This window comes from Dermochelys coriacea, chromosome 9 (assembly GCF_009764565.3).
Source record: "Dermochelys coriacea isolate rDerCor1 chromosome 9, rDerCor1.pri.v4, whole genome shotgun sequence".
NCBI classification, from domain to species: domain Eukaryota; kingdom Metazoa; phylum Chordata; order Testudines; family Dermochelyidae; genus Dermochelys; species Dermochelys coriacea.
Window position 1 is genome coordinate 32,965,258 of NC_050076.1, and position 26,252 is coordinate 32,991,509.

Consider the following 26,252-nt stretch of genomic DNA (forward strand, 5'->3'; position numbering starts at 1 on the left):
CAGTTTCTTGCACTTCTTGTTCTCTGCTCTCTTCAGATTTCAAGACCTCTATTTTACATTTGTGGTACGCTGTCTCCAAATGTCTATCTCAGTTTGCCTGACTCTAAATTACTGGTACTCTGTATGTTGGGGAAAAAAAATAAATCTCCACTTTTATTAAGCTATTTTTGAGATATTGTGCAGATTGGTCCCTTTCACTTGTGTGATATTTTACCTGTAATCAACACCATAGTTTTAGACTAAATCCTTTGTTTGCAAAGTAGCATTGTGCTTGTAGTAATTGCTAAGGAAAACAGCTGACTTGTCAACCATAAATTATGTAATAGATAATTTGCACAACTATCAAAAATGCAACATAAATTAACTGTTACATAATTTGTTCAGTTAAGAAAAACATGATTTTTAGTTGGCAAGTTCAATGCACTTGATTAGTGTTCCCAGCCTTTTCACTAAGGTAACCCACCAACTACCCGTTGTGTGTTGGTGGCTTGTTTTTTTTCCAACCCACCTATGATCAAAATTCAGGGGTGGGGTGGGGGCTGTTAGGCCAGTGTCTTTCTCCTCCTTGTCCTGCGGAAACAATGGATTATATATAAAATAACATGCATCCTATTATTTTCCCCAACTAAATGCTCTCTTGTCTAATAAGGTATTGTTTGCATGAAGTTCTTTTCAAAGAGGTTTTTCAACCAGCATGGCTGAAACCCTTCTTTCATAAGACCAAGTCCACTGGCAACTTGTCTCCCCAGATGAAGGATGCATGGGCATCTGTCTGCACCCCAGCTATATTAGACCAATCCTTTGTTCTTCCCCTCTTTGTTCATTGTTCCTGTTTAATTTCTCGTCCTGAAGTCTCCGCAGTCTCTTTGTTAGCATTTGACTCAGAATGCAAATAGACTTCCCTTGTAAGACATGCACAGTGGTCAGCCAAGGAGATAAGTGTGTCTCCCTTCTCCTGTCTGGAGAAACCTGTTTTAAGAAATGTTACTCTGGGTGACCTGCTTCTAACTTCAAGGCTTTAAGAACGTGATTTCCAGTGTATACATATCATTATATATTATCCACAAATACATTTTTACAAGATTATGACCACCAATGTGACACAGGCTTTCAGTAGAGACCTTACATGACACTTTTTGGTGAACTAGTATGTAAATACCGGACCCAGGGAATCCCTTTAACCTTTATGCACACTTGTGCCCTCTGCCAGTTGGCATCAAGAGGTCCTTGGGTCACAGCAAGCTCGCACACACTTGTATAAACATTCTTCTCCACTGGCACTGTGTCACATGCACAGACTGCACGGTCAAGGTCTCAGAAGAAGTGAAGCAACAGAGGTTTCCTGTGGGTCTTGGACCGGATTCGTCACCACAAGCCACAGGCTGGGGTGACTAGGTACCTTTTAGTTCATACCAGCAGAGTTTACACGGGGCAGTTAGACCACAGTGCCTTAGGGTGTTCTACAACTTACCCTCCTAGTTACCAGCGTAGACTCCAGAACCCAGGTAGGTCCAGGGATGTAATGAAGTGAGGCCAGGGGGACCAGCCCTCTCCTTTCTCCGTGAGGGGTGGAAATTTGCTGTGACTGGAGGGGGGGGCAGAGAGATAGGAGCATAAGTGAGGGGAGCTACTGAGACTGGACAGCTGGTGCTCTGTACTGCCCTCCCACTCCTTGGTGGCTTTGTGTCAGGTTCTATTTGGATGGAAATTCAAATTCAATTATATGCATAAAAGCAGCATTTGAATTTATTAAATAAAATTACCTTAACTCTACTAGATAATATGAAAATGTTTATCAAAACAGGTTTTACATTTAAAACTGATTGATTAAACAAAAGAAGTATGTGTAGGTGATGAATTGAACTGATTTTTTCTGGTTACCGTGTTCTTCAATTTAGAACTAGTAGATCTCACTGTCTCACATCTAGACTGGAAGAAGAAAAGCTTTCCTGCTTTTGTCAACTCCCAATCAGTGTCTCAACTTTGAATGAATTAGTCATTGAGTTGAATAAGCTATATTGCAAAAAATATTCTCTCTCTATCTGCAAAGAAGCTACTGCTGGTTTAGCATTTCAACAATCTCTGGTTCCAGGAGCTTAGGCGGTGATTTTTCACCAGTTCAATGGTTTTGACTTTTTTTAAAACTTGGCAGCAAATATATACTCCTAAATATTTTTTGTATATAATTTAGATTAGATTATAGTAAAATTAGGCCTTAACATGTGTTATCAATTTCAAATTTAATTTTAAACAGGCTTATTTAAAAAAACAAACAGTTTTTAAATAAATATTTAATTTAAATCTAATTTTGTATTTTTATTAGCCTTGCTGTGTGTTGGTAGTAATCTGTAATCAGTTTGAATTTTTTCTTTGTAGTGGCCTCTAATTTTAGAACCATTTCATTATAAAACTTCTTGAAAATTTTCGTAGGTGACTCAGGGTAGTAGTCTCCTATATGTGGGAGCTCAGTACTTATTTCAGGTAACATTCAGTACACTATAGTTTATTGCATGAGAGGAAGAATACATTATATATAGGCTCTGCATATTCCTGCTTGTGAGTGTGTGCCACTAATGCAATCTATGTGATGGAAGCTTCTCCAAGCGATGCCTGGCAGAGGAGCACTTGAGTGCCCTCTCCTACCCCTTAGCATTCAGATGTTCTGAGGGTGAGGCTATAAAAGGAAACAAGGTACCTGCAACACCAGATGTAAATTAACCTCACTGCGTCTGATGGACCTGGAGCTATTTTTCTCTGGTGCTTTGATAGGTTGTTGTTTTTTTAAGTATAGTTGTTCTGTTATAGTTTAACTGATAAGTGATGGTGTTAGAGTGAGGCGTTAGTTATTTTTAATATAGGGTAAGGCTTGGTTCCATGCAGGATGACTGATCTCAAAAAAGAAGAAAGTGGATTTTAAGATGTGCTTTCCTGTCTGGCAGTTTTCCAACTTTGGACAATGATGTGAAGTAACTAGCATGTCTTGGCAAAGGCTATCTCCATCCAGATGTACTATCTGCTCTAGGTTTATATCTAGAGCATGTAAGGAGATACAGAACAGACTTTGCACACTCTTATTTCAGGAAGCCCTATTAGATCAACTTCTCAAATCTGAGAGGCTTGAGCATGAAGAAAAAATAGTTATCTGCTCCATTTTAAGCATCTGACCAAATTAAGGTGCCTCAGACGACTGGAATTGGCACCAGAATTACCTCCTGTGTGCTCTGGCAGTCAGAGCATTAGATCTGCTCGAGTATCAGTTGTGGTTCTTAGGAAGAAGGTTGCTGCTAAGACAAGCACTGTTAGGGCCAGATCTCATACAGGTGATTCATTGGATCCATGGGACTGGGATCTGTTCTCGTCTGTTCCTAGACAAAAGTCAGGATCGGTTCCACAAGGCAAACCTTGCCTAATAGCTGAAGTTGCAAATACTAGGATTTTCTTGGAGCCAAAGATGTCTAAAGGCATGAGACTGGCACAAACAGTAGTATTGGTTTTAGCATCAATATCAGAACTGATAAAGGCTTATCAATGTCCACCACAGGGAAATGAGTCTTCTCATTTGGATCCGGAGGCTCTCTCTTGTGGGGGGGGAGAGGAGAGAGAGAGAGGTTCTGATAGTTATTTCTTGGGCCTCTACTCCTGAGAAGAGAGGCAGGTCAGAGGACATTTTGTCTTTTTTTCCTCCATAGTTGTTACCTCTTCCCAAGATTCCAAAGGGATCACTGAGCAAATCTTTTCCTCCCTTAGGACTGACTTGTTCTTGGGTTCTGTTGCTGTCAAAAAACAAAAAAATCTGTTACGGATCTGAGATCGGATCTGCAATCTGAAGAGGATCCAAACAACCCAAAGGTTTCAACCACTTAAGTCAGGATTTATTCCATCTCATGGACCTTTTGGATCTCCTCATCCTATGGGCATGTTTCCAGACTGGGGTTCTGATGGGCTCCATAGCCATATTGGCCCCCATATAAGGAATTTATGGGATTTCCCCAGTATGGCTGATATAGAAGTGTGCCTGCTTCCAAAAATCAGATCAAGACCTCTGGGATAGTAGCTGCAGATCAATCTGCTACTCCTACTATAATATCTGATATCCTATCAAAGGAAGATGAGAAAGTAGTTGAGCACATGGAACAGCAGCAGTCAGAGAATGTGATTCAGACAGATTCTTCCCAGAATGAAAATATGGGCATAATTTCATCTTCAGAATATACACTCCAGTTCCAACCTTGATCATATGCCTTTATTGTCAATTACTTTCTGTGACAGTGGAGGAAGTATCACATCCTGTTTCTGATATTTTGGGAGCTCCATCAGAAAATAGAGAGTATTTTTGCCTAGTTTGGATGGTCTTCTACAAAAAGCTATTTGAGCCACTCCAGCTTCCTGTCAACCTATATCTGAAAAAGCTGATGAACTGTACCAGTTACCACATAAGGTGTTTTTTTATTTTCTTACTCATCCCATTCCAGATTCTTTAGTGGTAGTAGCTATGAGCAACAGGTACGGTGGAAGCCAAGCACATTCTACACCCTACAACGGGGAGGGAAAGAAAATGGGTGCCTTAGGGAGGAAGATGTTTTCTTTGGCTGGTATTAGGATAGCTAATATCAGGCTGCTGTGTCCTATTATGAGTTTCATTTATGGGATAAGAGGACCACTTATAGAATGCTCTTAGAGCTTCTTTTGATGCTTTGGATTCTGATGCTAGAGCTTTATCATCTACTGTCACATTGAGAAGATATGCTTGGTTAAAATCTTCTACTTTGGCTACACAGCTAAAATTAAAAATTGAGGACCTTCTGCTTTGATGGTGACTGACTTCAGTAATAAAACTGATCTTTTGGAGACTTTTTTTTTTAAAAAGACAAGATTGACTGCTCGTTCTCTTGGATTATATTCTGCTTCCAGAAGAAGACAATCTACTTTTTCATTTAGGTATCAGAGGCAATTCTATAGTCCTCCATTGTCTCGGTATTTTATTTGTCACTCGGGCATCAACAGCCTGCTTCCTCTCAGACCCAGCAGAAGAAAGTCATTTTAACCTCCAAAGTCAAAATAGTCTTCAGCTACTATATCATTGTTGAATTGGAGAACTCAAATTTGACACGAGACTCAAGTGTGGCCAGCCAATCGGCATTAGTCTTTCCTGCCCTTTTGTTTGGAGACAGTCTGACTGATTTTGCAAGCCATTGGAATCTGATAACATCCAACAAATTGGTATTCTCCAAATGATTCAGTGAGTGGGAATATGCAGAGGCCACTCAAAGAAAAAATGAAGGTTGGTTACTTATAACCAGAGTTCTTTGAGATGTATTTTTTTTCCTTCACATTCCCTGCCCTCCTTCTTTCAGAGTCTTTACAGATAGTTTCTCTGAGACAACAGGGGAAGGAACAGAGATGGTAGAGGACACTGTGTGCCCCCTTTTTATAGCCTCACTCTCAGAACGTTTGCAAATAGGGACAGGAGGATTGGAAGGGGGCATGTGAGCACTTCAACAGGCACTGCTTAGAGAAGGTCCCACAGACTAGGCTACATTGGCAGGCATGTTTCCATGAGTGAGACTATTCCAGTTATAAGTAAGTATCCTTCATTTCTTAAAGACCTGAAAGAGATGAAAGAGAACTGAGTTTGTACTCTTTCTTGCTGAAAGAAGGCTTGAAAAAAAAAATGCCACAAGCATGTTCTTCTGGTTTTGTTTGTGAAATCTGGAATCTCAATTCTTTTCTCTGCTGTTTTTGCTGGAAGTCCTTGGGTGGCCTACAGAACATCTATTGGTTTTGGAGAGAATTCATTCAGTTCCAGTTCAGGGTTAGTGTGCACCCACTATAACCAATTCAGGAATTTTGGTTTCAACACTTACTAATCGTGTAGCCTGTTTCTTTTTTTTAGTAGTAGTGCTTAGTATAGTTAGGCCTTTATGATATACTTGGTACCTCTTTACCATTAATAGCTATCCTAAACCGTGTTACATTCCCAGCAGCCTTGAAAAATGTGACTCAAGGTGATGCTTAGTCTGTCACTGAAAATTATCACCACCCAAGACACCCATTTACAGTCTACATTAAATTAGTGATGTACTTCAGGAATCCATTTTAATTATATAAGGTGTTAAAATCTGTCTTTTTAACAGGATGTACATTTTGAAGATGAAAAAGGATAACTTATGGTTTTACAGAATATAAAGAAATATTGTCAGACATGACGGCAAAAAATGTAAGTATAAGCCAAAAGGTCTACCAGTTACTCTGGCCTTATGAATTTGGCCAGGTATTAATTGTGATATTAGTGTGAATTATAGTACATGGGTTTTGTGTGTATGAGAACCCCCTGTCATGACAGTATAAACACTTCCCCAATATTTTAAAAATATCTATCTTCTTTCACAGCTCATAGAATTAGCTTGATTAGTTAACAGGTGTTTTTCCTCAACATTTCTGTAAACAGGTAGCACAAAAGCTAAGTCTAAGAAATAAGTCTTGCTTTTATTTCTGAAAAATTATGAGCTTCCTGGTCATTTTTTCAGGAGTGAGTTCTATAGACTTTGTCCAACTCCTATGAAAGTTCTGTCTTCTGTGCACAAGTCCCCTCCAACTAATTGACAGTTTAAATGTTTTAGTTGAACATAACTGTCATAACTGGGAGTTTGGGGTTATGGAGCTCAAATCTTGCTGTTTTTCTTCCTTCATCCAATCTTTCCTTTTAGTTCCTACAGCTGAAAAACTTCCTCCAGGCTTTGTCTCTTATCTTAATTACTGAAGCCTCTTTCCTATGATATTCCTACTCCCACATCTTCCTCTTTTGGTTCATACAAAATGCAGTTGCCAAGCTTCTTTGCCCAGAGCTTTCACCATTTTGCATATCTCTACTGGCACTTCAGTTTTCCATTGCATCAAATTCAAGTTTCTGTCCTCACTTTTAAGTTCCTTCATGTAACTCTCCCCCTCTCTGTTTGTTTAATCTCATTTTGTGTTGGGTCTCATGCCCATTTCCTCCCTTCTGCCAATGATGCCAGCCTTGTCTGTTTCCTTACTCATGAAACACCTTTCTGAACTCATTTGTAAGTCTACTACTTCCTCCTCCTTCAAATTCCTCTTGAGGTACGTGCCATGTGTGATGGGTTGGGTTACAAAGACCCCCTTGGGACTGCCATCTGATGTGCTGGGACTACCTCTAAGCCTGTTTTCCCTGGCAGCTTGGGTCTTCAGTACCCTGCCTTCTTGAGCCAGACACGCTAGCCTGCTACAAACCCAGGCCCAGGTCTGAACCACGTTCCCCAAAAACAGCAGGCTTAACTGAAAACAGCTTAAGAAGTGCTCCTGTCTCCAACACCCAGATACCCAGTTTCCATTGGGGTCCAAACCTCAAATAATTCCGTTTTACTCTGTATAAAGCTTATACAGGATAAACTCTTAAATTGTTCGCCCTCTATAACACTGATAGAGCTGTTTGCTCCCCCAGGAATTAATTACTTGCTCTCGATTAATTAATAAGTAAAAAGTGATTTTATTAAATATTAAAAAGTAAGATTTAAGTGGTTCCAAGTAATAACAAACAGAACAAAGTAAGTTACCAAGCAAAAATGTTTTTAAGTCCCAGCTTGACAAAGCTTTGGCTGGGATGATTTAATTGTTGTTGACCCTGCTTTAAACAGGGGATTGGACTAGATGACCTCCTGAGGTCTCTTCCAAGCCTAATACTCTATGATTCTAGGAAAATTTAAAATAAAACACGCAAGTCTAAGCCTAATACAGTACAAAATTAAATGCAGGTAAATCTCCTCCTCAGACATGTTCCAATAAACTTCATTTACAGGCTAGACTTTCTCCTAGTCTGGGTCCAGCAATCACTCACATCCATGGGTGGTGAGTTCTATGGGCCCGTGGTGCCCGGGCACCAGAAATATTCCTGTCCCAGGGGCCCAGCTCCAGCAAAGTTTCCCCCCTCCTCCACACACGCGCTTCCCCCTGCCCCACCTGCCGCCCCTGGGCAATTTAAAACAGCCCGGGGGCTTCCGCCGCCACCCAGCAGCGCAGTGGGGCTGAGCGGCTTCCTGCATGCTCGTTCCACTATGGCTGCCAGCAGGACCTTGCAACCCGTGTGAGGGGGTTGTGCCGCTGTGCGCTGCCCCTGCCACAAACGCCCCTGCGGCCAATGGGAAGCTGCAGGGGCAGTGCCTGGAGACAACAGCATGAGGAGACCCCCTGCCTAAGAGCTGCTGCTGGAGGGGGTGCCTCAGGTAAGCATCAACCCCCCCATCCACTTCCAGAGCCTGCACTCACACCCCCTCCGCAAACACGCCCTTCGGCCTCCAAATTTCCTCCTGCATCCCCACCCCTGCACCCCCTCTTGCCCCCAAACTCCCTCCCAGACCCTGCACCCATCACCACATCCTGCACCCCACACCCCCTCCCCCAACTCCCTCTTGCACTCCCACCCCTCTCCTGCACCTACTTCTGTCTCCAAACTCCCTCCCAGAGCCTGCACACCCACCCCCTCCTCCACCCCTGCCCAGAGCCTGCACTCGGCACCCAAACTCGCTCCCAGAGCTTGTACTCCAGACTCCCTCCCCCACCCAAATTCCCTTCCAGAGCCTGCACCCCTCCTGTACCCCAATCCCCTGCCCTAGCCCAAAGCCTGCACCCCAACTCCATCCCAGACCCCGCACCCCAGACCCTGTCTCCACCAAACTCCTTCTCAGAGCCTGACCTCTCACCCCTTCTATACCCAAACTCCTTCTCAGAGCCTGACCTCTCACCCCTTCTGCACCCAAACTCCCTCTCAGAGCCTGCATCCCCACCCCCTCGTGCACCCCAATCGCCTGAACCCCAGGCCCCCTCCCAGAGCCTTAGGCAGGTGTGTGGGGGGAGTTTGCGGGGCGGGGGGGTTCTGGGCACCACCAAAATTTCTACAAACCTGCCGCCCTTGCTCACACCCCTATAGTTACTGTCCTTTGTTCCAGTTTCTTTCAGGCATCTCTTTGGGGTGGAGAGGCCATCTATCCAGCTGAAGACAAAATGGGGGGGTTTCCAGGGCCTTATATAGTCTTTCTCTTGTGCAACATCACAGCCACAAGATGGTGTCTCTCTAGCCAACTGGGCAAGTCGCATGTCTATGAATGATTCAGCTTTTTGCAGACGGAAGCCATTGTTTACATGTTCAAACTAACATTCCCAGAAAAACTCAGATGTGGATTGGCTTCTCCCAAAGTCCATTGTTAGTTAAGTACTCCCAATTACTGGAATAACCCCTTCACACTACGTTGACCAAATCTGTCTTATGTGCTTCCTACAGCAAACACTTTAAATACAAGCATAGAGCCAATGCTCATAACTTCAGATATAAAAATGATACATGCATACAAACAGGATGAATATATTCAGTAGATCATAACCGTTGCAAAGATATGTTACATGGCATATCTAGCATAAAACATATTCCAGTTGTCATACTTACCCTCATAAGCATATTTCTATAAAGCATTATGGGGTGCAACGTCGCACCATGATACCTCCCCATCCACAAGACAAAATCAGATAAATAACTGATTCCTGTTTAATTTTAAGGAGGGGAATATTTTCTAGTGGGTTAGAACCATTAAATTCTGACCTGACTATGTACTGTTGTATAAATTTGATTGCTACAGTTGCATAAAGAGACCATGTTGGAGGAGGAAAAATCCTAGGAAATGCTTTCAGGAAGGTGCTAGTACCTAGTTACATTTTTTAATCCTGAGCATATAACTGCTCTGAGTCTTGAAGATGAACTTAGAAATAAGACTATATTTTACAAAAAATTTTATACTGCTATCGCTCAAATTTTTTTGCCATTTGAAATGGAGCAGATACTTCTGCCATAGACTTTGTATATCAGACTTCAGCTTACAGCAAATCATTGAGTGAGCTATAATGGTAATAGTGACTGAGAAATCCCAATCCTTTGCACAGTATTGTAGGAAACGACCTGTAATAACTGTTCTGTTAATTTTAATACTTTGTACTAATACAAAATTAACATCCAAGTCATTGTTTATTTTAATGTAGAATCTTTACCAGAGCCATTTATTATAACTTGTTGCTTCTGGAATTACTCTAGAATCTTTGTCTCAACAAAGAGGTATAGTAGGCATTTCTAAACAAAGTGTACTTAAGCAAATAAGTACAAAACAAATAAAATGTTTACATACAAGCCAAGCTCTGATCGCTATTTCTAAGAATAATTGTTATTATATAAATACCTAAGGCCTGGTTTACTCTCAAGTTTTTTGTCAGTGTAACTATGTCGGATAGGAGTGTTGCTTTTTAAAAAAAAAAAAAATTTAAATCACATCCCTAACAGACATACTGTGCTAGCAAAAGCCCTAATGCAAGATGCAGTTATATTGACACAAACGTGCTTTTGCATCATAGTTTATTTAGTTGGGGAAGCTGGTAGTAAGTTATACCAGCAAAATAACTCCTTTACTGGTATGAACTGCATCCCTATTGGAGGGTTTGCTGGTATAGCTGTATATACCCTTTCTGTTGTAGACAAGACCTAAGGGCTTGGCTACACTTGCAAGTTACAGTGGAATAAAGGAGCCCCGGGCACATTAGCTCACTACCCGTCCACGCTGGCAAGGCATGTAGAGCGTTCTGACTTCACGGCTACAGTACTGCTGGTACTCCACAATGGCTAGTGGAATAACATTTGCTGCGCCCCCGCTGGAGCGCCGCAGCGCCAGTGTGAATGAGGTATTGCACTACTGTGGTCTGATTGATCTCTGGAAATGTCCCATAATCCCCTTAAGTCAAGTGGCCACTCTTGTCATTGTTTTGAACTCACTGTAGGAATGCAGATATGCCCTTTTAAAGCTCCGTTTCTGACAGCCGGCTGCTTATCTGCTCTGGGACAAAGGAACCATCACTGAGGAATGCTGCTTGCTTTGAGTGAGTAAGAGAGAGGTAGGGGTGTGGGGAGGGAGGTCTGCTGCTGTCTGAACTTACAAGACAGCATGCTGACACGCTCTCAGCCCCCCAAAAACCCACTCTCTCTGCCTCCACATACACACAACACACTCTGTCACACTCCACCCCACCCTCTGCATTTGAAAAGTAGGTTGCAGCCACTTGCATGCTGGGATAGCTATCCCAATGCACTGCTCTTTGTGGTGTTGCAAGAGCTGCTCGTGTGGCCACACCAGCGCGCTTCCAGCTGAGAGTGTAAACACTCGGCAGCGTTTTCCCTGCTGCAGTCTCCGAAGTCTGGTTTAACTCCCAGCGCTCTACAACTGCAAGTGTAGTCATGCCCTCAGATACACTTTGAAGCGTATCATTAATAGAATCAGTTTCCAATTATGACAGGTTTCAGAGTAGCAGCCATGTTAGTCTGTATTCGCAAAAAGAAAAGGAGTACTTGTGGCGCCTTAGACTAACAAATTTATTTGAGCATAAGCATCTGATGAAGTGAGCTGTAGCTCATGAAAGCTTATGCTCAAATAAATTTGTTAGTCTTTAAGGTGCCACAAATACTCCTTTTCAGTTTCCAATTAGTCACTGGCAAAATTCCCTTGTCAAGTACTGAGAAGGTGCAAGAAATTGCCTTTAAAAGACTACAGAAGTCTCAACTGGATACAGTTAATTCTTCATGAGGTGTTGAAACACCTGTCTGAAAGGTATATATTAACTGTCTACACAGCCTACAGCATTTCTTTAGCTCCTCAGGTGCATTCTAAACTTCTTTTTACCTGGGATTTGTAGAATTACTGAAAACTAGTTAAACTGTAATAAAAAAAAAATACTGTAACCTAGAAAGGGGGAAATTAGGCTTGTTTCGTTGCTTGGTGATGTATAAAACAGTTTCTCAGTAAATGTATTTGCCCTTTAAACATTTCTAGTTCTTGTTCCCAATTGCTAGGTACAAAAATCTTAGGTGACGATTCACTTTCACAATATGCATTGTTTCATTTTATTCATAAGGTGCAACATAAATGTTCAACATTTGTTGTGGAAATTATTAACAAGAAACTTGTCAGGTCACAGATTAAATTAATCCTATATCTTCAAGTAGAAATGAGTGATTTAAAACGCTTCAGACGTGTAAATTCTTATAAAAGGTGAACAGAATATCATTTTCAAAATGTTTTAAAATATTGGCTATGAAAGACAAGTGTTTTCTCTCTAATTTTCAGTGTGAAAGTTCGTTTTTGAAATTAGGCTTATCTTCAGTTTATGTAGATTTTCTTGTCAATTTTCTCTGCTTGTTGGAGTTGCACATTCTTGTTCAATATAGTTGTATATCTTCCTGAGCTAGGGTGTGGCACAGCTAAAATTGCAATCTTTAACCACAAGGCTATGAAACACTTGACTGAAGGGAAACGGTATCTACTTTGTTCAGCTTTTAAATATATATCCAAAACCTGCAAGCACTTAATTTTTAGCAGGTTTCAGAGTAGCAGCCGTGTTAGTCTGTATTCGCAAAAAAGAAAAGGAGTACTTGTGGCACCTTAGAGACTAATTTGTCTAGCTTTCGTGAGCTACAGCTTATGCTCAAATAAATTTGTTAGTCTCTAAGGTCCCACAAGTACTCTTTTTAATTTTTAGTGTGTGTGTGTGTGTGTGTGTGTGTGTGTGTGTGTGTGTGTGTGTGTGTGTGTGTGTAGCATTCCTACCCTGGGATTGGGTTGCCAATCTTTTCTTTTTTGGGGTTGTTCCAGTTTTGGTTACAGTTTGGGTGTGCTGAAGGGAGACATTCCCACATACCCTCTTCTGTAGACATGTACCAAAATGATTTGGATCTTGTAAAAACATCATAATGAAACATAATGTGCTTGTATTTTGATGCAATATTGTGATGTTGCCCCAAACTGCCATCCTTTTTCACTTCACATGACAGCTTGAACAAACTCAGGTTCCTTTAGGCCTTCCACTTGTCTTAACTTTTTGAATCTTGTCTAAGGTTCAGTTGGGTCTTCACTAGGCTGTTTTTAAACCTTTGGTATATAGGCTACATCGAAATAGAGTTATGTCTGCAGGGATATAACGCTTGAGCTGAGATGAGCATATCTGTTTCACTGGGTGCTTTTGTTTAGTGGTGAAAGTTAGTGTCATTGTATTGAATATACTGTATACACTTTTGTATTGCTAAACTTCTGCTATAACTTTAAATCTTTTCAGTCCTTACAATAGAGAACAAAAACCTGAGATTTCCTTTTACGTTTTTACATATAGTTGTCTCTTTTTTTCCTTATGTTAACTTTGTTTAAACTGTGTTGCTATCCTCCCATTGCATGGACAGAGAATGAGAAATTAAATGTTTTTGAGCTTTAATGTAGGAAAAATCTTAAATTCAAATCTTAATAAAAAATTATATATAGCTTTCAATGTTCCATCTTAGCACAATGATGAACCAACAGAAAAAAATAGTACAATTGCAAAGCTGGAGTTGAAAACTTGAAAGCATTAACAAATCAAGATGTGCTCACTAAAAGCTCAAGCGCCTAGACTAACCATAACTCTTGCCTCTCTCCTCCTCACAATCCTACTAAATCTTATGTCTTGTACTTTTATAGTGCTGCTCGTCCCACTCTCTTCCCCTTTCCAGTCAGCTCCAGTCTCCTTGCCCAGCAATTCCTAGTTCCTCCCCACCATTGTGCTTCCAGTTCCCAGGGGTCCTGTGAAAAAAAATAGTATGTGATTATGTAAATAAAAACCATCATCATGCATAGATACAAAAGGGTCAAATTAACGTTGCACAGACAACTTTAATTCTGGCATTTCCTAACTTTTGAGTGCTAGAATTTGCAACCTAAAAGCTCTTTTAATGTAGTTTTTTGTTGAAAAAAATCATTCCAGCCTGTGGACCCATATTGACTCCCCCACATGGGTCTTCATCAGGGCTGGGATCTTTAGCTCCACAACATGGTCCCCTACCACTTGAGCTAATAGAGCAATTGGTAATGGTAGACTCTTCTATGCAAATCTGTCATTAGAGAGGGATGGAGAGAGACGTTTTGCCAGTGACTTTCACAGCTATTTGCTAGACCGCAAAGGAGTGGTGAGGAATAAAGGATTACTTTCCTGGGAGCGTGGGAGTGAGTTACGTAGGGAGTGTGCTCTAGTGGTTAGACTTACTTCCTCTGTCCCCAAAGCCATTCCTTGGCCCTCTCCCTCCCCCACTCCTCAGATCATGTCCAGGTTCCCTCTTTGCTCCTATCCTCCCACGGCTCCTATTCTCAACTTCTCTTCATCAGTCTACATTCAAGGCAGGTAGATTCCTCCTTGTCCTCCATCCTGCCTGGGCACCAGTGGCGAGGCGGGCACTGAGAGCACAGAAGCATGTCTCCCTGCACTCAGTTCTGTTGTGTTAAGCCACAATAGCCTCTGATAGACAAGAGGAGCAACTGCGATAAAAAGTCCTGCTCCATTCCTGAATCCTTGGAATGAAGCATGCTCAGTCACTTTGTTGGAATAATGCCTGAGCAGTTTGGCTAGCATGTAAGAGCTGTGAGGGGATGGCATGTGCCCAGTACAGACAGAATCTTCAGTGAGTTTAGCTGGCGATCTCTTGACAAGTCTGTACTGAATTGGAGTTTTTCAAAAGCTCATAAATAGGCCAAATTTGTGCAGATTTTTATGGTGATGGCAAATGCATATTCCTGACACCATGGAGAAGCTGTGCTTCTCCCCTGCCAAATTTCAAGTCCCTGGTCCAAAGCATGGAGGTGCCAGAGCTTCTCAACTAAACAGTTTTAGAAATTTGTTTAACATTGGCAGAACATATTTTTCATTCATAGAAATGGCCAAACGATTTTAGCTAAAACTTCCCAGAAAAATTCAGCCTAGACAGTTTTTAAATTTGGCAGTTTCCAGTTGTTTATAACAAGATACTTAATGAGTGTTGGGTAACCTTAATTATAGGCGATGCTACCTGAACCACTTGTATACATCCATGTATAATCTACAGAATCACCAAGAAGTCATACAGCAAACTTAAGTAATTGCATGATGTTTAACTCTTATCTGCCCTTTCCCATTATTTGTTGTATCTTGTCTAAAATTTAGATCAGGTTCTAAGGGGCAAGGAATATTGTGTATCTGCCTACAAAGCCCATAATATACTACTAGGAACTGTAGAATAAGTACTCAAATTTCCTCCTAGTTCATTGAACTAGGACAGGTTCTCAAACTGGGGATTGGGACTCCTCAGGTCACAAGCTGTCAGCCTCAAACCCAAACCCTGCTTTGCCTAAAGCATTTATAATAGTGTTAAATATATTTAAAAGTGTTTTTGATTTATAAGGGGGGGGGGTCACATTCAGAGGCTTGCTATGTGAAAGAGGCACCAGTACAAAAGTTTGAGAACCACTGAACTGGGATCTCCTATACAGGAATTCGTAGTAGGTTCTGGGACAATGTAGAGGGTGGGCAGAAATCCTTTCCTTTTTCCAACTTTGATCCTGTGCCTTCACAATGAGAAAATCATAATTACAAATACACCTCTTCCAAAGCTATCAAACCACTTCCTATATATCTGTTTCTCTGCTTACTCCCCACGTGGTTAAAAACTTCCACTGCGCTTTCCAGCTGTACAAAGCCACCACCTCTAAGAGTTAAAAGCCCTTGGTCTTAGGAGACAGCTAAGCAGAGCTGTAAAAGCCAGTATAAGGAGAGGGTAAGGCCCTTTCCAGGCTAAAGAATCTGGAGAGGTTGTTGGGAGGAGCTTTGACAACTCCCAAGTGGAATAGATATAAACAGAAATTGTCTCTGGGGAGGAAGGATTTTGTCATTCTGGTGGGATAAGGTTTGACCACTGGGTATGTTCATTATTTCATCTAGCACTTTATTATCTTTCTTGAATTATACATTACATCATCATTTGTGTCTGTAAATGTGCAGGATATGTATAGATGCTAACCAAAAATACTAACTTTGCCACTCAAAGGCACTCCAGTCAGTTAGCCACGATTTTTTTTTTTAAACCAAATTATTCAACTACCACAATCTTGGCGGGGGGGGGGAGAAAAGGAAAAAATAACGCCAAAAGATACTGTTCAACAAACTGAGTTTGCAAGTAACTTTTATAATTTCATCCACTATATAGATTCAAGAAAACATATTTACTAATGTTTTTTACTCTATTGGCTTGATGCTAACAGCTGCAGATGCATACGGTATGGCCATCTAATTGACCTACTGCTTTTTGAAAGCCATATCAGAAGCATATAGATACATAGTCTCTTTAGCAGTTGCTCCTTTTCTCACACTCTACTTCTGCCTTCCTTCTCCATGGTCTGACATCTGTCTTTATGGATCATATACTGGTATGAACACTTGACACACATTTGTGTGACGGCTAAAGGTTACAACTTTATTTTAATCTACAATGGTTAAATACCTGTGGTTTTTAACATAATTTTAGGTAAAGCTTACAGCTTAATGCTTTAAGGGGGCCCAGGTTTTACCACACAGCTACAATTGTAGTCTGCTGGCTGGAAGCTAGTTGAACTGACATCCACCAGATTACCCACCTGTGTCACCTGCCAGGTTATGTGGGATCTCTTGTTTGGGAACACTCCTTTCTCCTCTCTCCTGTTAATGTTCTGTTGTAATTTGCAGGACATGAAGATGATTCCTATTGCTCCCAATTTTCCTTTATACTGATATGTTACCCCTAAATTATCCAAATAGCTAATCCCCGGGTTTTCCCCTTAAGGGCGTTGCAGCTGGACTAAACTGCAAGATTTCACTTGGCTGCTCTCCCCTAACTCAAGCATTCTTAGAGCTAGGCCCAGGTTAAACAAGTCTGAACTGATTTCTGATAAATGCAGAATGAAAGAACCTGGAGCAGCTGAATATAATGTTCTCTAATGGCCCAGGACCTTTCCACATGTTCAAATAATCATTACCTGGTTAACTTTCTTTCTGACTTTGTTCTTGACAGCCTGTCAAACACTGCAGGGAAGAAGGTTACACCACGATGCATGGCCTTTGGGGACCGATGTATTTCATTTTTTCCATTCAGATGGTGGAGTTAACTGTTAGTTTCCCAGTGACATCTCACAGTGGTGATCTGGAACTTCAGTTGAATGCCTTGTTACTGTTGTTCAGTTCCTCTCTCCTTCCATGCTCAGAAAATACTTGAGATAATATAGTTCTTGGATGATACTTTCTGGAAAAAGAGCACAAAGGTATTTTAATATGAACTTGTGTTATGTTTGAGTTAGTATGCAGTCCGTACAAATAGTTTAAAGTGGTTTGAAACCCACTTCTTGGTGGCCTAGACCTGTGTCGTTAGTCCCTGCCAATGGCGCTGAGGTAACTGTCCCTCTTATACATGATTGGATGCCAAATTCTTCTGGGGGATGAGGACCCTAGAAAAGTTAATGCTTTGCAGAATACCATTTTAAATTGATGTCTCAAAGGATTGCCATTGGCGTTCACTAATAAAATCCCTCCAGTTTTTTCAGGTGAAGGTGTGGAATTGGAAGTAAGCTTTTTTGGTCTGTCTATGAGCCGGAGTCTGTGTTCAGACCCAATACGCATCTTTTTAATTTGCTCTAAACAGGGTCATCCCTAGGGTACCGCGAATTGGGGCGACTGCCCTGGCCCCGCACTTTGGGGGGGGGCCCCGCGTGCGGGGAGGTGAGGCGGGAGGCGAGCAGACTGAGGAAGAGCCCGCCTACTAGAACCTTCCCCTCCCCCAGTTTCTCCTGCCCGCTGACGGGAGCCACCAATCGGCGCATTCCCCTCCCTCCCTGTGCCTACCGCCTGCTGCATATCAGATTAGTTTTGCAGTGTCAGGAGGCGCTGGAGGGAGGAGCGAGAGCATGTCACACTTGGGGGAGGGGTGGAAAGAAGCGTGGCGGAAAGAAGGGGTAGGGTTTGGGGAGGGGGTGGAGTGGGGGCAGGGCCTAGGGAAGCTGGGGGGAAGCGCGCGCACACATTCCTCCCCCCCGCAGATAGGCGCCGAGTTTCTAATGTCCCAGGCCCGGACAGCCCTGGCTCTAAAACCCTTACAAGTTTCAATATATATACAACTTTATCGCCTTTCCCAGAGCAAGGTGGGCAATTAAAACTGTACTTCCTCCTTTGGCAGTGATAAGTTACAGTGTAATTCTATTAGTTTTCAGACATGTCACCTGTTCCAATCTTGATGCACCTGCCATGGTCCTGGTGTCTTCATGTTCCTCTCATGAAACCTTGCAAATTTAGTGTATTTCAGTCTTCAGGCTCTTTGCTTTTGAATTTAATATATTATATTAAATTGTATGCTCTTTTGGGTTGGACCTTGTTCATTACGTGCTTGTAAAGTGCTGTGTTCATGTTAGGAATATTTATTTATAGAATCCTTAATGGAATTTAGTTGAACTCAAAGTTAACTAAATAAGACCAAATTTTTTTTTTTTTTAAAAGAAGTGTCTCTTCAAACCTGTCCTGTGCCTTTGTTCTCATGGTGCACTAAGTCCAAGACAAGTCTGAAATAGTGTCAGCGAGCAAAGTCCTCTGAAATGGCTTCTGATTTATTTCATACTTCCCAAACAAATGCTTCTCCTGACCTAAGTGGGATACATATGCCAAAATTACTTTTTTTTTTCCCCCCTCCCAAGGAAGTTAGGCGAGGTTCCAAAATTGAACTTGGACTGGAGATAGGTTTTTGTCTTTTCCTTTTTTTCTCCCCCCCCCCCCCAATCCAGTAAATGGAATTATGGTTGAACGTTTTAACAAGCCCTAAATTATTTTTAAATGAACATTATTGTCAGGTTCAAACTCTGCAAATGATCTATTTGAAGTGCAAGCAAATGTGAAGCCATTCAGATGGTGTTGATTCAGTGTAGGTCACTTTTGTTTTCCATCTGGTCTTGCAGTCTGAGTAACTTCAGTGTTATGAGTATTAATTCTTCATAACAGTGCCACAGTGTAGTGAGGTACAGAAGTATAGTTCTTACTATCGACAAGATGAACTGTTTTGGGAATAAGGCCATTCTGGTTTGGCCTGTATCAAATCCCAAACGGTGGTGGAAGAATAATTTTAAAAATCTTCTGTATTCTTAAAAACCTGTCACTTTTCTTTTGTTTTTTGTGATTTTACTACTTTATAAGTGAGAACATATAATATTTCTGGGTAAGTGTAATTAATTCATTTGAGAAATAGGTGGGATATTTTTCTGTTAGGTTTAAACCTACTTATCTCTTACACTCACACAGAGTAGAGGAGGTATGGGGAAGAAGCATGCACTCAATTACATCTTTTTATAACTTGTATTTTGGACATCCATAACCCCCTTTGTCCAAAGCTTTCAAAGCACTTTCAAGCTCATGAATAAGCCTTACAACATCCCTGTGAAGTAATTCTTATCTTTTCTATATCATCATGATGTTCCCATTACACCTCTGGCATTTAGGGCAGCGATGAAGCTTCTCCACTTCTGTCTGTTTCTGGTAAGTCTTTCAATGGTTCCCCAGCTGTGCCCCAGGTTTTTCAGCTCGGCTTCCACAGCTCTTCTCCATGTTGTTTTCAGGCGGCCTCGTTTTCTCTTGCTTTCAGGTGTCCATCTTATTGCTACTCTGGTGATAGAACCAGTTTCCATCTGAAGCACATGGCCAATCCATCTCCAGTGCCTCCTGGCAATGATGGTGCTTATATCGTCTTGGCTGCACTTTGTCAATAGATCTTGGTTTGAGATTGTTCTGGCCCAAAAGATAAGGAGGATATTTCTGAGACAGGTTGTATGGAATGAAGACAGTTTTGACATGTCATACTTGGTCATTCCCCAGCATTCTGCACTATAAAGTAATGTTGAAAGTATGCAGCTCTGATAAATCTTGAGTTTGGTTTTGGTGTTGTATTTTGATGATTTTCAGACAGTATTTAAGCTCCTGAAGGTGTTCCTGGCTTTATTGATTTTTGTTCCGGATGTCCTGACTTGTTCTACCGTTCTGGCTGATGGTACTGCCCAAGTATGTGAATGTTTCTACACTGGTGAGAACAATTCTCTGTCCAGACTGGTGGTGGTGAGGCAATATTAAAGGTCAAGATATCTGTCTTATTGTGGTTAGTTTTCAGTCCAATTTGCTGGCTGACAGTGTTGAGTCGAGTTGTTTGTTCTTGGGTATGTGATAGGAGAGCGAGATCATCTGCAAAGTCCGGGTCATCAAGTGATGAGAAGGATGTCCATTTAATGCAGGAGTCTCAAAGTCCCAGCCTGCGGGCCATCTGCGGCCCGAGAACCTCCCCACTGCGGCCCGTGGAGGAGAGACGCATGCAGACACGCTGCCGGCAATGTCTGCTGCAGGCTCAGCCCCCTGCAGCTCCCATTGGCTGAGGGAGAGGGACAGAGATACCATCACTAATTGCCAGGCAGAGTCAGCCATGGAGGCAGCGTCACTTTTTTCCATAATGAATAGAAACAAGTCAAAATACCGAACACAACTATCTGATGTACACCTTGCTACAATCCTAAAAATTTCAACTGCTCAGTCACTGAGGCCAAACATCAACAAACTGACAGAAATAAAGCGTTGCCAGGTGTCTGGCAAACTCTAAAAACTATCTGGCAAGCGCAGAATTGTATAAAGTTGTATGACAGTTTTATTATTTCTAAGAAATTCAAAATAAAAAATATAATATTTTTTTCTTTTCTGAACACCATCTTCAGTGACACTATTGGCCTGCTGGGAGGATTTGAGGACTGGCACTGGCCCTAAGGCAGGGGTGGGCAAACTTTTTGGCCTGAGGGCCACATCGGATTTCCAAAATTGTATGGAGGGCAGTTAGGGGAGGCTCTGTCTCCTCAAACAGCCAGGCCTGGCCCAATCCCCATCTCCTATCCAACCCCCCTCCCTCCCCATGCTTCTCACCCCTTGTTCCCTGACCACTCCCAGACCCTCCACCTCTGACTGCCCCCCACCACCCCATCCAATCCTCCCTCTCCTTCCTGACTGCCCCCCTGGGACCCCTGCCCTATCCAACCCCCGTTCCCCACCCTCTGACTGCCCCTATCTACACCCCTGGCCCCTGACCATCACCCCAAACTCCCCTGCCTTCTATCCAACCCCCCTTGCCCCTTTACCATGCTGCCTGGAGCACCGCTGGCTGGCGGCGCTACAACTGCACCGCCCAGAGCACCAGGTCAGGTCGCAGCTCTGCAACTGTGCTGCTCGGCTGCCCAGAGCATTGCACCGCAGCTTACTGAGGCTGTGGGGATGGGGCCAGGAGCTCGCCTACCAGGCCAGGAGCTCAGGGGCCGGGCAGGAGGGTCCCGCTGGCTGTAGTTTGCCCACCTCTGCCCCAAGGGAAATTGAGTTTGAGACCCCTGATTTAATGCCTCTTGGCATGTCTTCTGTTGTATGTTGCATTATCCAGTCAATGGCAATGTTGAAGAGAATTGCAGAGATGACGCACCCCTGACGTACTCCTGTTTTGACTTCAAAACTGAGCTCACTGTGATCAATATGTAAAGTTGAAATAAAAGCTTTTGATTATATGGAGAGGGATTCCATGTGCCTGCAGAATGCACTGTAGGCGGGTCCTGTGAATGTTATTAAAAGCCTTCTCAAAGTCTACGAAGTTTATGTAGGGTTGCCATTGCCATTCTCAGCATTGTTCTATTATGTTTCATAGAGTGAAGATCTGCTCTGTGCATTGAAGCCCTTTCCGAAAACCATCTTGCTTTTTCTGAGAATGCTATCCACTGCCTCTGATATATGCTGGACTATGATTTTACAGAATACTTTGCTTGGCACAGATAAAAGTGTGTTATTACATTGCAGTCACTGAGAGTTCCTTTCTTTGGTATCTTCATAACCCCATTGGTCTACTCACTGGCACTTTCCCTTTCCCACACTGATGTAAATAGAGGGGCCAGGATAGATACTGCTAACTGAGGATTTACCTTGAACAATTCTGCTTTCAAGTTATCCTTGCCAGGAGCTTTCCTTTTTTTTTTTTTTTTTTTTTAAGGATTTGATGGCTTGATGATCTCTTCCTTAGTTGGGGTGTTTGTGTTGATATCAGGTTTCAGAGTAGCAGCCGTGTTAGTCTGTATTCGCAAAAAGAAAAGGAGTACTTGTGGCACCTTAGAGACTAACAAATTTATTAGAGCATAAGCTTTCGGATCTGATGAAGTGAGCTGTAGCTCATGAAAGTTTATGCTCAAATAAATTTGTTAGTCTCTAAGGTGCCACAAGTACTCCTTTTCTTTTTGTGTTGATATCAAGATATTCTTCTGCCTCCTGGATGTTTGCTTCCTCTGTAGGTGGCTCCCTGTTCAGCAATTCTTTGAAGTGCTCTGTCCAGCGCATTTCTTGATCTCTTTCTGTTATTAGTAGGTGGTCTTGTTTGTCCCTGATGAGTTTGTGTTGGTGTCTGCCGTTTACCACTGATAAGGTGGTTCCTTGTTCACTACAAGCAGCTGCATCCTCTGCTTGTGTTGCCAGATTATCAATATTATGTTGTTTGTCCTCTCTCTCAAGGCAATTGACCTCCTGGTGTGCCTTGCTATGCTGCTCGCGGTATTTGTCCTTTAGCTTCTGTGATTTTGTGTCTAAAACTTTTTTCTTCAGGACTCGTCTGGTTTCTGTGGCGTTCTATGTGCTGGGTGTAATCCACTCCTTCCTCCTTTTCTGCCTGTAGCCTAGATAGGCTTCACTGCTCTGTTTATAAATTGCTGTTACTTTGTCCCACTTCTTGTTGTTCTCCTCATCTGCATTCCCCTCCTCTTCATCCAGGTCTGCAATTGCCTGAAACCTGTTTTTTAACTGCAGAATGAAGGCTTTCTGTATTTCGGGGGACTTTAGCTTGTCAGTGTCATAATGTCTATGTCCCTTGTTTGGTGGACTCACACTTCTCAGTTTTAGCTTGATGGAGGCTGTCACAAGGTGATGGTTGCTGCCAAGATCTGCACCCCTTTTCACTTTCACATCTGTCAGTGAGCGTTGCCATTGATCATATGGTCAATCTGGTTCTTATCTCTGCCATTTGGAGAACACCATGTCAGTGTGTGAATTTCACGATGTTGAAATAGGGTTCTGCCTGTTGACTAGGTCATTCATATTATGGAAATCAACAAGCCCCTCTCTGTTTTCATTCATGGTGGAACACCCATGTCTTCCCATGTCGTTGTTTGTGTTGTCCTTATCGACCTTGGTATTCAGGTTTCCCGTGACAATAGTTAGGTCATGGTGTGGTACTCTCGCTAACTCCGCCTGTAACATAAGGTAGAATTTGTCCTTACTACTTCATCGCTCTCATTTGTCGGAGCATAGCACTGAATCAGGGTGATATTATTGTGTTTCCCTTTCAATCTGACTCTCAAGTCTGCTACTGATGGACTTCCATTCAAGCAGGGAATGCTCCACTTCGTTCGTCAAAAGGATGGCAACACCCTTATGGTGTTGTCAGTCATCTCATCCAGAATACAGCAAGGTTTCTCCCAAGGCTGCTGTTAATTTTCCTGATCCTGTCCATCTGCTGTTGCTGATACCCAGGATGTATAAACTGCAGCGACTCATCTCTGCTGTGACCTGAGCTAGCATCCCTGTTTCGTATGTTGTCTGTACGTTCCAGAAACCAAGTTTGTTTGTCTTGGTGTTGAGCACTACAGTCTTCATGGCAGTGACTTCCTTTTGGCTTTCACTGCTGGCAGTCATATGAGTCCTTGACTCCTGAAGTGTCTCTGTCTCTGTGTGTGTGTCTCTCTCTCACACACACTCACACACCATGATTGAACTTTCCAGTAGCAAAAAGCCCCTGCCGACACATACTCTGGGGATCATTAGAGCATGCAAGCTGTCCCGCCACGACAAGACAGACACTAGAGGACAGCCTTTTCTATATGGGATCTTACAACTATCTAAGCGCCTTCCAGTAGTGCATTAAGTTATGAGACTAATATCTGTCATGTGGTTTGTTCTTGCATATTTTTTCCAAGTTGGAAAAGTGAATGCAGTGGCTTGTTGTGGTAGGTTTTTTAAAATGTTGCTATTTTTTAATTTTAGAGAAAGCAAAGTCAAAGAAATGCGCCTTGCACTTGGAGCAATCTGAATTATCCCAATTTTGCAGATGGAAAAATAATTTGTAGTGGTGGTGTCTTACCCAAGGCCACAAGTGGTAAAGGAATACAGTCAGAAAGTTCTAACAGGCAGTCAATCTCCTGAATACCAAAAGATTACATTGAAGTAAGTTTCATGTATTTGTATGAAGTACCGTGCTGTACTTGAAACCCACAACAAACTTGAATGAATCATTGGTCATATTTTCCCACTCTTTTTGAAGCAGGATTTCCCCATTGCTTTCTATGGGAAGTCTTCATTAAAAATGAATGCGATTGATGTGGCCTTCTCATGTCACACTTCCATAGGTCTATGCTGTTTAATTTCTCACACATTTGACTCTAATTTCAAAGTATTTCTGAATTATTTTTTTTAAATAGTCTAAGTTTTTTAACTTAAATGGAAAATGCAAAGTATAAAACTTTCAAAAAGCTTTTTAATAGGTTAATACACTTTATTTTCCACAGTTTTGTTTCCCTCTAGTTATGTATCAAGTTCAAACTTAATACCAGTTAATCTTTTTGTATGGAGAGAACAGAGGAAGGAAGCAGAAAGGAAAGGAGGTAGAATGCAGGGAGGGAAAGATCATTATAAGAAAATTAAGTGACTTAGAGCATAGTATATAAAGAAAATTTAAAACATGTCTTTAAAGCAGATATTCTTTACATCTTATCTGCGAAGTTGGGTCATCCTAAGAACTGTTATAGAATATAATAACTACTTTCCCTTGCAGCCAAAATAACAGAAAGGAAGCTGCTTATATCCTTGCATCAAATGCCTTGCAAAAGAGGCTGTTTGCATGCACTTGTATTCTACAGCAGTATTTCTCAACCTTTTTGATACCAGGGCCCAGCTTACTGCCTTCCTAAACTGTCAGGGAGATCTCACGAACTGCTGCCGGTCCGTGGACTTGTCATTGAGAAACACCGTTCAACAGAATATATCCGTTGTCTCAAGCAGGATATTATAAAAAGCAACAGAAGGGAAACGGCACTAGCAGCTAAATGTTAAAATTGTGCATTAGGAATATTAAAGGTGACCTCTTTATTTGGAAAAAGTTGGTCATGTGCCTTTTTTTTTTTCATTTTTGATGCTTTATGAAGTATAAAGACTACCAGAAATCTTTTTTTTTTTAATTTTTAACTTTAGAGTACATTCAAGTAGTAGTCTGAAAGACTGACTAGAGAACTAGTGAAATGGAGACCTCACAAGAGCCAAGTGTGACAGTTGAACTATTAACAAGAAAATAGAATGTCAGACCGTGTAAAACTTTTTTTTTTAATGCATATTTAACTTCAGTGACTATGCAACATTTTGAATTAAGGAAGCTTTTGTTAAAGATTCAGCAAACTCATCCCAATAAAAAACAAAAACACCTTTGCAGGTTAAACTCCTTTGGTTTATTGACATCCCCAAAGGAAAAGAATATTCCTTGCCAAGTTCACATATAGCTCTTCTGCCAAGTATCAATGGCATTAACTCAGGCTAGGTTCAATAATATGTTTAGGGGATTCTTTCAAAATAAACAAAACTTGTGGCTTGAATCCTTATCTAAACCTTTATCCACTCCCAGGTTTTGGAAATTTAAAAGTCTCTAAATATGCTAGTTATTTTTTCCAATTATTTCTTCCTCACTTGCAACCATATGGGAGTCCTCTGTAGTATGGAAGAGATTAGCTTTTAATTGGGGAATGTAATATCAAAATTATCATAACTATGAAGTAAGAGGAAGGCTCATCATATTGTTTTCACATTGCTGGGCTGCTTTGGTTTGTTCTGTCCACTCTTGACACATGGGGGTTTATGAAAGGCATAACTGTAAACTGAGGATGGGGACATTTCAGTGTTGAGTTTGACACAAGGAGAAATAGAAAGTCCCTTCCCATGATAGGGAGAGTGAAATAGAGGCATTCTCTCAGGAAGCACTTGCAGTAGGAAGAGAAGTGAGGTGCTCAGCTGCATAAGGTTTCATACCTATCTTTGGAAAAATGCCAGATGAGCAATATATGGGTGAGTCCATATGACTGCCCTTTCCTCTAGAACAGGGATGGGCAAACTTTTTGGCCCGAGGGCCATATCGGGGTGTGAAACTGTATGGAGGGCCGGGTAGGGAAGGCTGTGCCTCCCCAAACAGCCTGGCCCCCGCCCACTTCTCGCCCCCTGACTGTCCCCCTCAGAACCTCTGACCCGTCCAAACCCCCCTGCTCCTTGTCCCCTGACTG

At 41.9% G+C, this 26,252-nt stretch overlaps 1 protein-coding gene and 1 long non-coding RNA gene across 17 annotated transcripts in view; one reads left to right on the forward strand and one right to left on the reverse strand.

Moving 5' to 3' along the window:
• The window catches only part of TFDP2 (transcription factor Dp-2), a 168,478-nt gene that overhangs the window by 24,075 nt on the left and 118,151 nt on the right, over nt 1-26,252 (forward strand). For 9 of the 16 annotated variants that reach the window (XM_043492900.1, XM_043492899.1, XM_043492896.1 and 6 more), the window contains exon 2: nt 6,135-6,217. The exons of 6 other annotated variants lie outside the window; for them this stretch is intronic. In XM_043492900.1, coding sequence (XP_043348835.1) covers nt 6,203-6,217 — 15 coding nt within the window. In that variant the 5' untranslated portion in view covers nt 6,135-6,202. Of the gene's footprint in view, nt 1-6,134; nt 6,218-26,252 lie in introns of those variants that run through there. One more of the 16 variants, XM_043492904.1, reaches the window with a different exon arrangement.
• Nucleotides 11,068-25,344, reverse strand: LOC122455923. Its single transcript, XR_006274443.1, has 4 exons — nt 25,334-25,344; nt 21,705-21,710; nt 13,787-13,793; nt 11,068-11,289 (listed from the first exon to the last, which is right to left on the reverse strand). It is a non-coding gene; the product is annotated as an uncharacterized LOC122455923 (long non-coding RNA).